Here is a 15,043-nt window from a genome sequence, read left to right on the forward strand (position 1 = left end):
TAAGTCTGCCTTGCTTGAAAGATGCCTGGTTAAATTTTGCAGCAGGTGTAATAAGATGGGTAATGGAAAGGCTATTCTGTCTCTTCATTTCTCAGTTATTTCTCTCCAGGAGGCAGAAACTTTCTGTAGGGAAGTATATATGGAAGCTTTCCCTCCACTCCCCTTGAGCCCTCACAAGTGTGGAAATTGCTTGCTTGGGCCAAACACGGGAGGCAGTTAGAAAGCTGGCGCTTGGTGCTGTCTCTTTGGTTTCTCTCTCCCCTTGTTGCCCATTTCCATTTTTTTTCTCCTTAATTCCTCCTGCCTCTACTCACAAACATTGCAAACCCCAAGCGGAAGCGAAAGTCGTCTGACCTGCGGGAGCATCAAACAGGTTGTGCCCGCAGTGAAGGCTATTATCACATCAGCAAGAAGGAAAAGGACAAGTACCTTGATGTGTGCCCAGCCACTGTGCAGCAGCTGGATGCTGTCGATACGCAGGTCTGTTCTGTCTTGAAGAAATGCCTTGTCCAGCTTCGTTCCCCCCACCTATCCCCGAGTGCCTCCTCACAGCCGTTTGGCACTGTAGCAGCAGCCTGAGAATGAACAATAAGGGCTATTATAGGGGAATGAATGATGTAGCAGGTGCATATTTTGAAAAGAGGAAAGGACTGGAAGTACCCTACATTTTGCACTGAGGGAATCCTGATTTGTGATAAGAGAAACTGAATTCTGTAAATGTTACGCATTATGCAAATTGAGTGGTTTTTCTCTATGGTTTTTCTTAATTTGTTGGAATTATCCATTGTTAACATCAAAGCATAATTCATGGCAAGCAAAGTGTTAAGACAGGGCACTGAAGTCTTGACTTGCCACAAGTTCTTAGGCATATTCTTGCAACCGCAAGGGCTAGAAACTTTATACAAAGAAAAGCTGGGACTCTTGGGGAGTAGAAAACACAAACCCCTACACCCCTGCAGAATTTAAGCATATACACAAATCCAGAAGGTTAAATTCAGGGTGCTATCCTTTTTCCTTCAACTGTGAAAAGGCTAGAAACACATTTTGCCCAATAATTGGAAAATCAGCAGCCCTTGTGGTTCCTCTCCCATCTTTCGTCCCCTGTCAGCAACGGTCCATAATACATAGTAGGTTACAGGGCTGTTCACATGTATGTAATGGTGGCCAAATGTAGGTTGATTAGCCATGATTTGCTGTGGCACATACTTGGCGCATTTCATAGCCTTCATGAACATTCAACCCTTGATCAGGCTAACTGGGGGCTCTTACATGCTCTCCTAATCCAGGCATTTTACTTTGCCTACTTTTTTGCCATTAATTTTATTTCTGAATTGCCCAACAGCCAACGCTGTCTGGGCAACGCGCAGCACACAACATAGGTACGTCTGTCAACTGCACTGTGCGTGTGACAAAACTAAGTGCAGAGTGCTGCTGAGGAGGGAGCAGGAGCAGTGACCCCTGGCCCTAAGAGAAGGTTCCCATGCGGTTCTTAGAAAGGGAAGGGCTATCCCTCAGCGGAGCATATGTTTTGCATGCAGATGGGCCAGGTTCCACCCCCAGCATCTCCACGTAGGCTTAGGAATAACTCCTGCTTGAAGTGGTTCTGCAGAGAGCAGATCCCACTCAGTGCTGGGCTGCACCGACACAGGGTCTGGCTCAGTGGAAGGCGGCTCCTGCATTGAAGCGCTTTCATGGGTGATGCTATGGACACTTTTGCATACTGGTAATGAAACACCCCAGTCAGAAAAGAGTCCCTCTGTTTAAAAGGACATTCTGGCCATTATGATTTTGACATTGTTTTACAGGCATAAGAAATTCAGATGTCATCCTTATTGCCACGTAGGGATGCTGTCTACATGGATATGTTTTGGCTCCCTGGAATTAGATAAATGTGTGAATGAGAACGTAGAACCTCCTGTAAGGGCTGTATCTTTCCTTTTCATGTATTAATTTTAACAAGCTCCCGTTTCCTCCCCAGGGCACCAATCGCATTTTGTCAGAACGGCGATCAGAACAAAGACGTTTGCTGAGCGCCATTGGATCTTCTGCCATTCTCGATAGTGATCTTCTAAAACTTAACCAGCTTAAGGTATCAGGCACTGTCTTATTAAGCATGCAGAAGGAGATTTAGCCTGTAGCAGAAAGGATTAGATATATGATCTTACAGCATCCCTTAGAAATAACAGGGTAATGAGCACTCATTTCAAATGTGCAGGCTACTTAAAATTTTGCTGAGGTGTGGGAGCTGCTGTGTGTTTCCCCACAGAGTCACTCATGATTCCTGTGGTTAAGGAACTTGCTGCATCAGGAGGCAAGGATGGTCAGTCTTCCAGACAAAACATTTTAAGGCTTTTTATATAGTTCACAAAAATATGAGTTGTGAGGGTGGGGGGAGCCAACAGTATTTTCCGATTAAATTTAGAGAGCAAAGCTGTATTATTTGGTTGGTTCAAGATCTTTTCTCTGCAGCTCTCGAGCATTTTCAAAATTGGGTACTCTGCTACTGGAAACAAATTGAAAAGAACTGGTTACATGAAACACTGTGGGGTCTCTGAGTATCTAGGGCCATGAAGGAAAAAGAATGGGATCACTTGAACAATAAAGACCTTATTTCTTCAGCGGTGACAGTCTATCCACTGCTTCTCTGTGAATGTATACCTTAAGCAAACACTCTAACCTGGAAGGGCCCAAAATTATGTTCATCAGTTTTGCTGGCAAAGGTTGTTTCCCCACTGGAAAGTCAACAGGCAAATTGTCACTTCTGTTTGTTTGTTTGTTTGTTTGTTTTTAATACTTCTGTAAGATCTTTAGAACTACTACTCCTGGGTTTTTATAGAATGCAATGAAACTGTCAGGAATCCAAACATATGGACATAAATGTAAATTAGGCATCATTCTTGTCTTCCAGACAGCTCAGTAATCACTTTAATGCACTATATCTCTTATTTTAAACAAATTCAGTAATGATAATTCCTCTACTTACCACTTCTTTCTCTGCAGTTTCGGAAGAAGAAGCTACGATTTGGCCGGAGTCGAATTCACGAGTGGGGCCTCTTTGCCATGGAGCCAATTGCTGCTGATGAGATGGTCATTGAATATGTGGGTCAGAACATCCGGCAGGTGAGCAGTGGTGGGGTGAAGTTTAGACATTTTGTTTAAAAATCACCTTCAATTAAGATATAATTTCCCAATATATCAATAGGCACCAAAAATTAGTCTTTTTTTAAAAAAGGAAAAGAGGAAGCATCCTTTAGAAGCATTCTGACCTTGGTTGTTTTCTAAGGGCTGTACTGCTCTAGTTACAGGGTAGCAAGTCATCTTCACTCTGTGTGTGTGTGTGTGTGTGTCCACACACCTCTTGGTGTTATGGCTGAAAGCCAAGCTGCTGTGCCCTTTATTTGCTGCTGTACTGCCTCTTCTAAAAACATGCAACACAGTGAGATTTTGGGGGAAATGTGCATAAGTTGTGGTGGCTGCAGTTGAAGAATAATTGGAGGTATGGTTATCTTGTTTACTGAAGCCACCTTTCAGAGGTATATGCAACCAGTGGGCACTAGGGGGTGCTGTGAAGACTTCCTGGAGAAAGACTGACTTTTCCTTGCTGCCTTGGGAGGGCCTGTTTGTGTCCTTGAAAATGAACTTAGTAAATTCCAAGATAAGTGAGTAAATGTGTAGCTCTTGGAGATACCACTGCATTTTCATCCCAAGCAATTAACGTACTCTCGGGAACCACTGGAGTGATGGCTGTCAAATTACATTTTAGCCCTTGAAACAGCTGTTAGCCTGCTCCCACTGCCTGACATACTCAGCCTCACTAATAATCAGTCTGGTACATTTTTCTGTCAGAGGAAGATGATATCCTAGGATGGGTTGCCCTTCCCACTTGCTCCAGTAGGCAGGGATGTGCAACTTAGACCTGAAGCATTTTCCCTCATGGAGGAGGGGCCTCCTTCCACTTTCTTCCTTGCCTACCTCTGAGGTAGTTCAGCTGTACTAGATTGCCACCTTCTGGGTGTTCCTGAAGCTCTTATCTCTCAGCTAAATTCTGTTTTACTGCTTTCCTCTGTTTCTTTGTCTTTACGCTACCTTCGCCCCAGTGCCGTCCAATTGCTAAGAGCATTAGCCCAGGCAAAAACAGGTTGAGGAGGAGACGTCAGACTACCTGTTCATTGCCGGGGTCCCTGTTGGTCACTAGGTCAGGGTTGCTGTGCGACTGCCTTCGGCAGCAAGCAGACACTTGCAAGGAGGGCTCCAGGAGGAGAATCGGCTTGTGTCCAGGTTCTGTAGGTGCAGATCTTTCCATGCCTGAAAACCCTGACAGGTTCATTCTCTCTCACAGGTGGTAGCTGACATGCGTGAGAAGCGGTATGCCCAAGAGGGCATTGGGAGCAGCTATCTTTTCCGTGTGGACCATGACACAATCATCGATGCCACCAAATGTGGCAACCTGGCCCGCTTCATCAACCATTGCTGCACGGTGAGTTGTGCGAGAGTGGTAGAGAGAGGCATCCTTGTTACTTCTGCCCCAGTCTTCATTCCTCTGCTGCTCTCAGTAAGCACTGTTAAGTCAGATGGCATTGCCAGTGAGCACAAAGACCTAAACATTTCAGTCCGTGTCTCAGGGTGTTTATAGTTTACTGTATCAGCATCCATGAGTCAAGATAAGCCAGGATATCTCCAATTCAAAAACAAACTAGGATTGTGGATCCAGCCCCACAAGGAATGGTACAGAAAGGTGGGGTGGGGGATAGTGCAGAGGGAGGGGGAGAGGCTTCGCAGGATGCCTGCTGAAGAAACACACCTCTCTTGCCACCTACTCCTGTGTTACCTGCACCTGCTTGCTTCCCACATGACGATTCTGGTGTTCCTTTGCCTTCCACATCCACCAGAAGCTTAAACCTCAAGCTGGGGATGGTGCCGCTAGCCTCCGGAGAAGTATCGTAGCTCAACAGGTCCCTTCTGTGTTGAGGCAGTGGTGCTGGCATTGGCATAGAGCTGTCCCATTGCCTTCAGAGCCAGCTCACATCTGTTGTTCATCTTTCCCTTCCTCAGCCCAATTGCTATGCCAAAGTCATCACCATAGAATCCCAGAAGAAGATAGTCATCTACTCCAAGCAGCCCATCAGCATCAATGAAGAGATCACATATGACTACAAGTTCCCGATTGAGGAGAACAAGATTCCCTGCCTTTGTGGGACAGAGAATTGCCGGGGCACTCTGAACTGAGACATAACCATGGCATTCGTATTTATTTTGTTTTCCCCACCCGGAACTCCATGGAGACATGCTGGGAAAATTCTCAGTTACCTTAAGACCCATCCAGATAACTTAACGTTCCTAGCCAATGAGAAAGCACTTCCCTTTCTTCTGATTCTAATCAATGAGAAACTTCTCTTTCTTCTTTCCAACCCTAACTTTTCTATGGGAAAATCAGTTAACAAAACGTGTAGATTATGACCCTTTACTCTGAAGGTAAATGCCCATCCTTCATCAGATTTGGGGAACCCATGGATCAGTTGCTAATTTTATAAGACCAACTGGCTTCACTTCTCAGCTCAGAGAGCATCTAGCTCTGGGGCCGGAGGGGGGGGGGGGGCGGTCTTTTTAAATATCTGCTTCAGTTTATGGCTTTCCAGCACAATCATTAATTAGCAAAACCTTGAGAAAGGCAATTTTTAACCAGGATTTCTTGTGAAATATTTCAAAGCATAATTCTTGGATGCTGGTAGCAATCAGAGCAAAAAGCTGCCCAACTCTTGAAATGTAGGAGTAGTTGATCATTTTGTCCTCCCACCTGATTTCCAAAGCGGAGAGGTGTGAGAGAGAGGAAGTGATTCTGGACTAAGTACCTTTTTCCCAGAGGACATTGATCTGTCTCTGAAGGACCCGCTGAAACATGCTTTGGATGCGCTGGGTTTGCTGCCCTGCAGAATTAGAGTGTGAGCTAGTTTGCCTGTGAGGGCAGTCCATCTGAACACCAAAACTGACAGGTTGTCCTGCATGAGCCACCACGCAACCCGTAACATGCCTGTTGCTTCTGCTTTACCACACAACCCCCACTATCAGCTCATTCATAGGTTGTGCAGCATGACATGCAAACCCAGACTGCTGGGCTGTTTAGGGACTAAACAATCCAGCGGATCGTTTCGGCATCACACGTCCCAACCTACAAGGGAGTTGATCATGGATTGTGTGGTAAACTGGAAAAGGCAGGGCCCACTCATGCATAGGAGCCCACATTTTCTTAAATGTATTGTGCTTCATGTGAGCAGGTCCTATATTTGTTGTCATGAAAACCCCCTGCTTTAAGGATACCTCTTCCAGTAGAATCACCATTTCATTTATTCTTTCAAGTACTTCAGACCATAAACAGAGATCCTGAAACCAGATTGATTTTGTTCTTCATACTGCAATCTCCCTATCCTTTTCTTTCCTGCCTCTTTTTCTGTCCTGGAACATGTAGCAAGAAGTGGGCCGGAAGAAACATTCTACCATAATAATGAAAAGGGTTCGCATTTCTCTCCTTGCTACAGTTAACAGCTTCAGCCAAGCTGACTTGTAGCATAAGCAAAGACCTTTCCACAACACCCACCCCTAATGATTTTTCTTTAGGAGAAGAAAGTTGTGTATATATCTATTCCAGATGGATTGGCTGTTTCTTGTAGAAACACATGCGTTTATTGATATGTAAATATTTTATTATTTTTGTTTTCCACTTCATACTAAAAAGAAAATTGTAAATAATGTTGCAATGTATTCCTTCTCCTGTTTTTATCTCCACTTGCACTGTGCCACCCTTTTCTTTTGATGCAAAGTGGGACTTTTTTTTCTCCTGGGGAAAAAGCATAATAACCCTTTGGGTTATACATTGGAGGGGTCAAAAAGTGTCTGTCTTAAATCCAAATGGGAGTCAGTTCTGAAAGGTGGAAGATGTTAAAACTAGGCATATAGAAATATTTTAGCAGGGTTTTTTTACTTGTTTACTGTTTGTATTTTGTTTGCTGTTCTTTTATGTTTAGTAGTACTCAGTGTGTTGATTCCATTTTCTTCAATGAGTGTTTCCCTCAGTGTACTGCCCAGAACTGTGAAGACTCTTGGCTGAATCTCCATTCCTTTCAGGAGAAACAACACACAACATCTGCAAACAGAAAATTTTGAAACTGTTTGAATAATGGGAATATGAGATGGTTCTTTCAGGGAAAGATCAGCTAAGTAGCTAAGCTTTTCTGCTGTTGCTGCTCATTTGTGTTTCAACCTTTCCCCAGACAGACCAGCCACTCAAATGGATAATTCATTTCCATCTGTTAGGAGTAAACAGGTGTTAGTTAGACAGATAGAATGAGAAATGGATCCTCTGTGAGAAGGTGCCTTCTATTGACCATTCTGGCATTTGGTGTGAATATGAGAAGTGGCCAGGCAAGCGCTGTGTTCCAGGGGGCAGAGCTGCATATTAACATCAGCAAACACAGTTTGCCAACATGGGAGAAAAGCAGTTGGGAGGAGGATGTACTTATGTTTCTCCCACCTGCTGCTTCCTTTCCACAATCCAGTGCCCATCTCCCCTCTACCTTCACCAGCTGGGATCTGGGAGTAGAGATTAAACCAGTCCAGGTAAAGGGGTTACAGAAAGAAGGCATGTTGAGTGAAGGGCTAGCACCCTTCCCCCACCATTTCTCCCCTACAAATGCCCTGTCCTCACCTCCCCGATAGTTTGTAAACAGAATAAGGAACCTGTTGATTGATGTAGTTGGCACATAGTTCCAACCTAAGCTTGTTCTAGTGTTTTGAAGGCATGTCATGGTGAGAATTTGATCAGGGCATAGGAACCAGATCTAGCATTACTTTTTTCAGAAGTGAAATATTTGTAACAGGCTCTCACAAACAGGCTTTGTCTTCACAGAACTCTACAGGTTCTTTCCATTTTACCACTCTTGAAAGAGGAAGTTTTGATAGCCTTTCTTAGCAACCCACATGGTGAATTAGCAAGGCTGATCGTTTGAGAAAGGAAAATGGAAAGGCAGGGCAAGGTGACACTAGTTTGTATGCTGTTGTGTAACTACAAGGGGAAAAAATGAAATGCATGCATACTCTTAATTTTTCTGTCTGTGGGCATGTGCATTTCTTCTTACTGGTTTGGGTCTTGGATTTTTTTCAAACTTTAAGTTGCAGTCTTACGGCCTCCAGACAGTTTTAGATGGCCATTGAAGTATTTGGTGCTGCAGCTCTTATCTCAGAAATTTGCTCCAAGGTTGCAGGGGATGGAGGTTTCTGGGTAGGGAGTGGGGGGAGGAAACGGACTCCCAGCAAAATTTTGGCAGCACCTCAGAATCCTTTCCTTGCATTCCAGGACAGAACACATGAATGGTGGCAATTGGCCAGCTAAGTGTTTTAAGGTGGGAGAAGTGCAGAGGTGACCTTCACTTCCACACTCTTCCCACCTGCGGTGGGATGGGATGTCCATAATCCTCTTGAATTTGTAGGGTTACAGGCAGCCTCATTGCATTGTGCTGCCTGTTATTTTCCAAATTGAGCCTTTTCCTAATTTTAGGTTAGCTTCACTCAGTAGCAAACGTGCTTCTGGCAGTTAAGAAATCAGGCAGCGAGATGTGGTTGTATGCACATTCCTCAGGACTTTCTTTGAAAAACGAACAGCCAAAATGTTTGTTTCCATAAGGGTTCCTGTTTCAGCGACTCCAGTCCTTTAAGATAGTTACCATCTGAAACTAGAACCTTCCACATCTCACTGAGTTCAGTGGCCACTTACACAGAATAAGCCATTTAGCTAGCCTTTCTCAGTTTAACTGGTTGCCGATATGTAACGTTGCTACATTAATTGCCAACAAGCCTGTCTTTAAGCACAATGCATTTGCATGGGAAGAGAGAAGAAATTCAGTTATGTAATTTCTCTGAATTGTGTCAGGTGGCCAGCTTTTGAAAAGCTGACTAAGTCTCAGCATTCTGGCATGACACATCAAGCTTCTGGTTTTGTTGGTTGCAAATCTTTGCTGCTAAAAGCATGTATGACTTGACATGTCTAGAAACACTGCTCTAAACTCCTTGACATTTAAGAGGAAGTAAGGGCTGCTTTTAGAAAACACCTCCCCTCGATTTAGGCTTGCTGGTATGAATCACTAAGGAAATACAAGGATTAGAACTATGTGCTCTTTTTGTGCTTTGCCTCATTGAATTAGTGTTGCTGTGTCCTTATTTTCAAGCAGATGAAGCCCTCCTATGTTCCCAAATTGTGCAGGAGAGATTCTTGGTCCTGCTCATGTGTTCTGTTTCCTGGCATACACTAATGTGCCTTTTCCAGGTGTGAATGAAAATCAGTTACTAACTGGCAAACTGCTTACTTGGATTTATCATGTAGCACCAAACTGTTCATTTTGTCAAGAGTCCTCCATTCCCCAGTGTTTAAATATATGTGTAATTCTTTATAAGATGCAGGATTTTTTTTTTCATTTCATTTTCCTTCCCTTTTCATCCTAATTTGTAGAGCTTTGGTTGCTGCAGCATTTCTCCCCATTCCTTGCCAAAACTAGAAAGAAGGGAAACCATGTTAGCCAGGCAGATCTATGCAGTTTCTGCAACTGTTAAGTCCTTCAGCCCAGTCTGACAGAATAGATGAGCAGTTTAAAAGGAAAAAACAAAAAACCTCAGCCCTGTGTAAATGATTCTAGATGCTCTAACCAAACCACAACATTCTTTTGCTCTTTCAGAGCTGACTCCAACTTTGGCAGCTTATTAACCTGAAGGTTTCTGGAATTACCCACCTATTTCTTTATGTGCATTTTTTCCTATGTACATATGTAAAAATATGATAGATATTACAAAAAAAATCTCTATACCAGGAAGGGGTATGCTTTTTAATCTCTTGCAGCATAACAGCTTGCTGGGAATTTTGTGTTTATTGCAGAGGATGGAAATGTGCGCACATGACAGATGGATCCGTTTGTTCTCCTTTCCGGTCCACAACTGTCTGGTGGATGGGGGGGGGGTCTTTAAATTTGCATACCCGCTCTTCTGTCTGTCTATATAAATATTATATATATATAGATATATATAAATATATTTTCGTTTGATCTTATTGGCTTCCTACTTGTAAATATGTTAATAATTTGTGGATTCATTACTTGGTGCCAGATAGCACATTTTTATAAAAGTCATTAAACTTTTATTGTACAAAAAAAAGAGAGAGTGTGTTCATTGTCCTCATTTGTATGCTCTTGACTGAGTGAATGTGCACCACTAAATCGTGAAGCTCACCGGGAGACCTTGACCCACTCCCTCAACTTTTGTTGCCCTCACAGAGACTTGTGCAAGCATAAAATAGATAGGTCTGGGGGTGGGAGTGCATAATCATGCATGAACTGTTTGGAAAAAGGATGGACTATAAATGTTAAATCAGGGCTGTCAATTTCAAATGAATTAGAACAAGGGTAGACAGAAGGTAGATGGGGATCCCCTGGTGGAACCTGGGAGATTTATAGCAAGTCACTATTTAGCGAAGCCAAACATGGTTCCGGAAGGAACCAGCGCGCTGGACAGGCCCACCTCCATCCGCGCCGCCCGGAGCCCACGCTGCCCAGACCCCGCCGCTGCTCCGCCGCCCGCTGCTGCCCGCTGCTGCCGCTGCCCTGCTGCAGAGGCCAGGACCACCGGCCCAGGACCCTGCTCTGGCCTGCTTCTCCCAGTGCGTGTGAGACGTGCCGGGAAGGGGTGGGGCACGGGGAGGGGCCCTGCGGGCCACAAAGCGCCGGCAGTGGCCGGCGGCCGAAGGGCGACGGCCGAAGGGTGTCGGCCTAAGGGCGGTCGCCATTTGAGGGGCCGAGCGGGGGGCTGGGCTGGCCAGGGGCTCTGGCCGTGGTTTGGTTTTATTTATGTGTGGGCTAGTGCTGGTCTAGGTGGAGGACAGTAAGATGTTTTAGTCGTTTTAATTGTTGGTTTTAGATTGTTTTTAATTTTTGCATCTCGTGCTTTATTATGATGTTGCCTGGGGAGCGCGGGGCTGCCACCATTGGGGTGGTGATGGGCAATGGGTGTTATGGCATTGGGGGTCTAACGGGTCAGCATAGAAGAAGGAGGGACAGATGGTTAACACCTGTCCTTTCGGGTTATTTCCCCAGCCGGCGGGTTCCAGGTAGACTTGTCAACTGCCCCCCCAGGCCTGTTGGTGCTGCTGCTTAATGCCAGGTCAGTCCAAAATAAGGCAACACTCATCCATGATTTGATCATGGATGAGAGGGCCGACCTGGCGTGCATCACAGAGACCTGGGCAGGTGAGGGGGGGGGATGTTTCCCTCTCACAACTGTGCCTGCCCGGGTACCTGGTCCAGCACCGACCACGCCTGGAGGGGAGGGGAGCGGGGTCGCTCTGGTTTATTGAGCTTCTATTTCCCTTGTGGGGCTTCCTGTCCTCTCAAGGCCAGGGCTGGAGTGCCTCCACTTGGTGTTGGGCGACCAAGACAGATTGGGGATTCTGTTGGTGTACCATGCACCCTTCTGCCCAACAGACTCCCTGCCTGAGCTGACGGAGATCATCTCGGACCTGGTGTTGAAGACTCCCAGGACCAACATCCTGGGAGTCTTCAATCTCCATGCCAAGACAGTTCTAACTGGGGCAGCTCAGGACTTCATGGCCTCCATGGCGGCCATGGGGCTGTCTCAACACGTCATTGGCCCGACCCATGAACGTGGACACACTCTGGACCTGGTTTTCTCCATGGGGCAGGAAGAGGGTGATCTGAGGGTGAGGAATTTAAGCTTGACTGCCTTGTCATGGTCAGATCACTTCCTCATAAGGTTTGAGCTCGAGAGTGGCCTTTCCCTCTGCAAGGGTGCAGACCCGATTGTATTGGTCCGCCCCCAGAGCCAGATGGATCCTGATGGATTCCTGGAAGCTCTGGGGGATTTTCCGGTTGACAAGGCTGGTGATCCTGTCGATGCCCTGGTTGAACTGTGAAATGAGGAGATGACCAGGGCTATTGACACGATCGCTCCCAAGCATCCTCTCCCACCTGGCAGAGCCCGTTCATCTTGGTATACACCTGAATTACGGGCGATGAAGCAGGTTGGGAGACGTCTAGAGCATAGGTGGAGGAGATCACGGGGTGATTCTGACCGAACACACTTAAGAGCCCATTATCAGGCCTATGCTGTGGCGTTGAGGATGGCGAAGAAGAAATTCTTCTCCGTTTCCATTGCCTCCTCACAATGCTGTCCGGTGGAGATCTTTTGGGTGGTGCAGGGGCTGATACATATGGGCCCGAAGAAAGATCTTGTGCCACCCTCGAAGGCCCGCTGTGACGACTTTGCCAAGCATTTCAGGGAGAAAATCGCTCAGTCACAAGCTAGACTCTACTAGTGATTCAGAGGCTTCTGGGGAGAAACCAATGTCGCCGTCTGGTCCCAAATTAATGGATGAATTTCAGTTATTGCAGCCTGATGATGTGGATAAGGTGCTTGGACTAGTATGTCCCACCACTTGCCTATTGGACCCTTGCCCATCTTGGTTAATAAACAACGCCAAGCACGGGATTGGGATCTGGATCTTGGAAGTGGTTAACGCTTCTCTGAAGGAGGGTCGGGTACCTGCCCCTTTAAAGGAGGTGGTAGTCCGACCGGTCCTGAAGAAAGCGTCACTGGATCCAGAGATGGCCACTAATTATAGACCAGTGGTCAACATCCCATTTCTGGGCAAGGTGTTGGAGCAGGTGGTGGCAGGACAACTCCAAGCACTCTTGGATGAAACTGATTATCTGGACCCATTTCAGTCTGGCTTCAGACCCGGGTATGGTACTGAATCTGCCTTGGTCGCCCTGTACAATGACCTGTGCAGGGAGTACGACAGGGGGAGTGCGTCCCTGTTGGTTCTCCTGGACCTCTCAGCGGCTTTCGATACCATCGACCATGGTATCCTTCTGGATAGGCTAGCGGGAATTTGGGTTGGAGGCACTGCTTTGCAGTGGTTCCGCTCCTATCTCAATGGCCGATTCCAGAAGGTGGTGCTACGGGGGACTATGGCTCTGCACCATGGCAGTTATGCCATGGAGTTCCGCAGGGGTCCATTTTGTCCCCTTTGCTATATAACATCTACATGAAACGGCTGGGAGAGGTCATCATGGGGTGTGGGCTGCGGAATCATCAGTACGCTGATGATACCCAGCTCTACCTCTCGTTTTCCACCAATCCAGGTGAGGCAGTGGCTGTGCTGAACCAGTGCCTGGCCAAGGTAATGGGCTGGATGAGGGCCAATAAACTGAAGCTCAATCCAGACAAGACGGAGGTCCTGTTGGTGGATGGCTTGGGCCTCGGGATGGGGGACTTGGGCCTTGTCCTAAATGGGGTTGCACTCCCTCTGAGGGACAGGGTTTGCACCTTAGGAGTGCTCCTCGACCCTGAGCTGTCTCTAGAAGCTCAGGTGACGGCGGTGGCGAGGAGCGTCTTCCTTCAGCTTCGGCTGATACATCAGCTGCGTCCCTTCCTGGAGAACGACTGCCTGGCGACAGTGACACACGTGCTGGTAACTTCCCGATTAGATTTCTGTAACGCGCTCTACGTGGGGCTACCCTTGAAGACGGTCCGGATACTTCAACTGGTGCAGAATAGAGCTGCCAGGTTGCTGATGGGGACTGGGCGTTGTTCTCATATAACCCCAGTTCTGCATCAGCTCCACTGGCTCCCAATTGAAGTCCGGGCCCAATTCAAGGTGTTGGTTATGACCTATAAAGCCCTCAGTGGCTTGGGACCTGGATATCTAAAGGAACACTTGCGCCCATATATGCCCTCCCGCCCCTTGAGATCAGCAATGGATGCTCTTCTCCGGGAACCCTCTGTGAATGATATTAGGAGGGTGAGTACCCGGACGAGGGCTTTCTCTGCGGTGGCGCCCCATCTATGGAATGCGCTCCCCAGAGAGGTCCGCCTGGCGCCGTCGTTATTTGTTTTTTGGCGCCAGGCTAAGACCTTTTTATTTAAAACTTATTTTAATTGCTAAATTATTGTATTAATTAGGATTTTAAAATTTTTAGTCGAGAATGCATCGGGGGTTTTTAAATGTTGTGTTTTTTTTCTTTTAAATTGTTATATTATTATTATTTATGTATGTTTTTATGTATTCTTTGTGAGCCGCCCCAAGGCTTTGTTGCGATGGGGGCAGCATAGAAATGTTTTAAATAAATAAATAAAAATGACTGCCGGCACTTAAAGTAGTCCACTGAAATGCTTTGGGTAACTCAATGTAGATTTCTCTCTGGAAGTTTTGGTACTCAGAATTTCCAAGTTCAGAATACTGCAGCTCTAATGTGATGTGTCTGTTTCGCAGAGCTCCAGTTGGCAGATCTTGGACTTGTAATTTTCAAAGAAGTGGATCTTACAAGCACAATCCCAGGCTTAGAACGGCAAACTTCCACGTCACACGCATGAACACCCAGTTTTCTGGTTTGCCTCAATCTGAATTGCCTTGAGCCAACCAGCCACAGACGATGCACTACCTCAGCGATGGCGAACCTTTTAGAGACCAAGCGCCCAAACTGCAATTCAAAACCCACTTATTTATCACAAAGTGCCAACACTGCAATCAAACCTGATAACTGAGGTTTTAGTTTAGAAAAAACAACTCACAACCAGTCCAAGCAAATATATACATATCCTTGGCAGCAAACTGACTGGCCATGCAGACAAGTCATGGCTAATGAGTCGCAGCTTGTGATGTCATTGCCTGGCGCTGCTACTCCTTTCCGAGCATGCGCATGGCCCCTATGTGCACTGTTATCTGATGCTCGGCTGCTGGGGCGATGCTGGGCGACTTTGCTCGTGTGCCAACGGAGAGGGCTCTGCATGCCCGCTTTGGCACGCGTGCCAGAGGTTCGCTACCACTGCCCTATCTGCAAGCCGCTATCTTGTATAAAATGATTTGCAAGGCTTCTGTCCTCCATGCAGGCAGAGGCCTTGGGCAGAAAGAAATGCCAGTTCCATCTGAGCTACGCTCCACTCCATCCTATAATAATGTTTGAAAAATCAGAATTGGAATGTATGCAGTTCT

At 46.3% G+C, this 15,043-nt stretch overlaps 1 protein-coding gene across 3 annotated transcripts in view; it reads left to right on the forward strand.

The window, feature by feature from the left end:
• SETD1A (SET domain containing 1A, histone lysine methyltransferase) overlaps nucleotides 1-9,632 on the forward strand; it is a 32,471-nt gene extending 22,839 nt beyond the window's left edge. For all 3 annotated transcript variants that reach the window (XM_044422546.1, XM_044422545.1, XM_044422547.1), the window contains exons 16-20: nucleotides 311-480; nucleotides 1,979-2,089; nucleotides 3,001-3,120; nucleotides 4,340-4,477; nucleotides 5,053-9,632. In XM_044422546.1, coding sequence (XP_044278481.1) covers nucleotides 311-480; nucleotides 1,979-2,089; nucleotides 3,001-3,120; nucleotides 4,340-4,477; nucleotides 5,053-5,226 — 713 coding nt within the window. In that variant the 3' untranslated portion in view covers nucleotides 5,227-9,632. The remainder of the gene's footprint in view (nucleotides 1-310; nucleotides 481-1,978; nucleotides 2,090-3,000; nucleotides 3,121-4,339; nucleotides 4,478-5,052) is intronic.
• Nucleotides 9,633-15,043: the final 5,411 nt, after the last annotated feature.

This window comes from Varanus komodoensis, unplaced genomic scaffold (genome assembly GCF_004798865.1).
Source record: "Varanus komodoensis strain SLA01 unplaced genomic scaffold, ASM479886v1 scaffold130, whole genome shotgun sequence".
In the NCBI taxonomy this organism is placed as follows: Eukaryota; Metazoa; Chordata; class Lepidosauria; order Squamata; family Varanidae; genus Varanus; species Varanus komodoensis.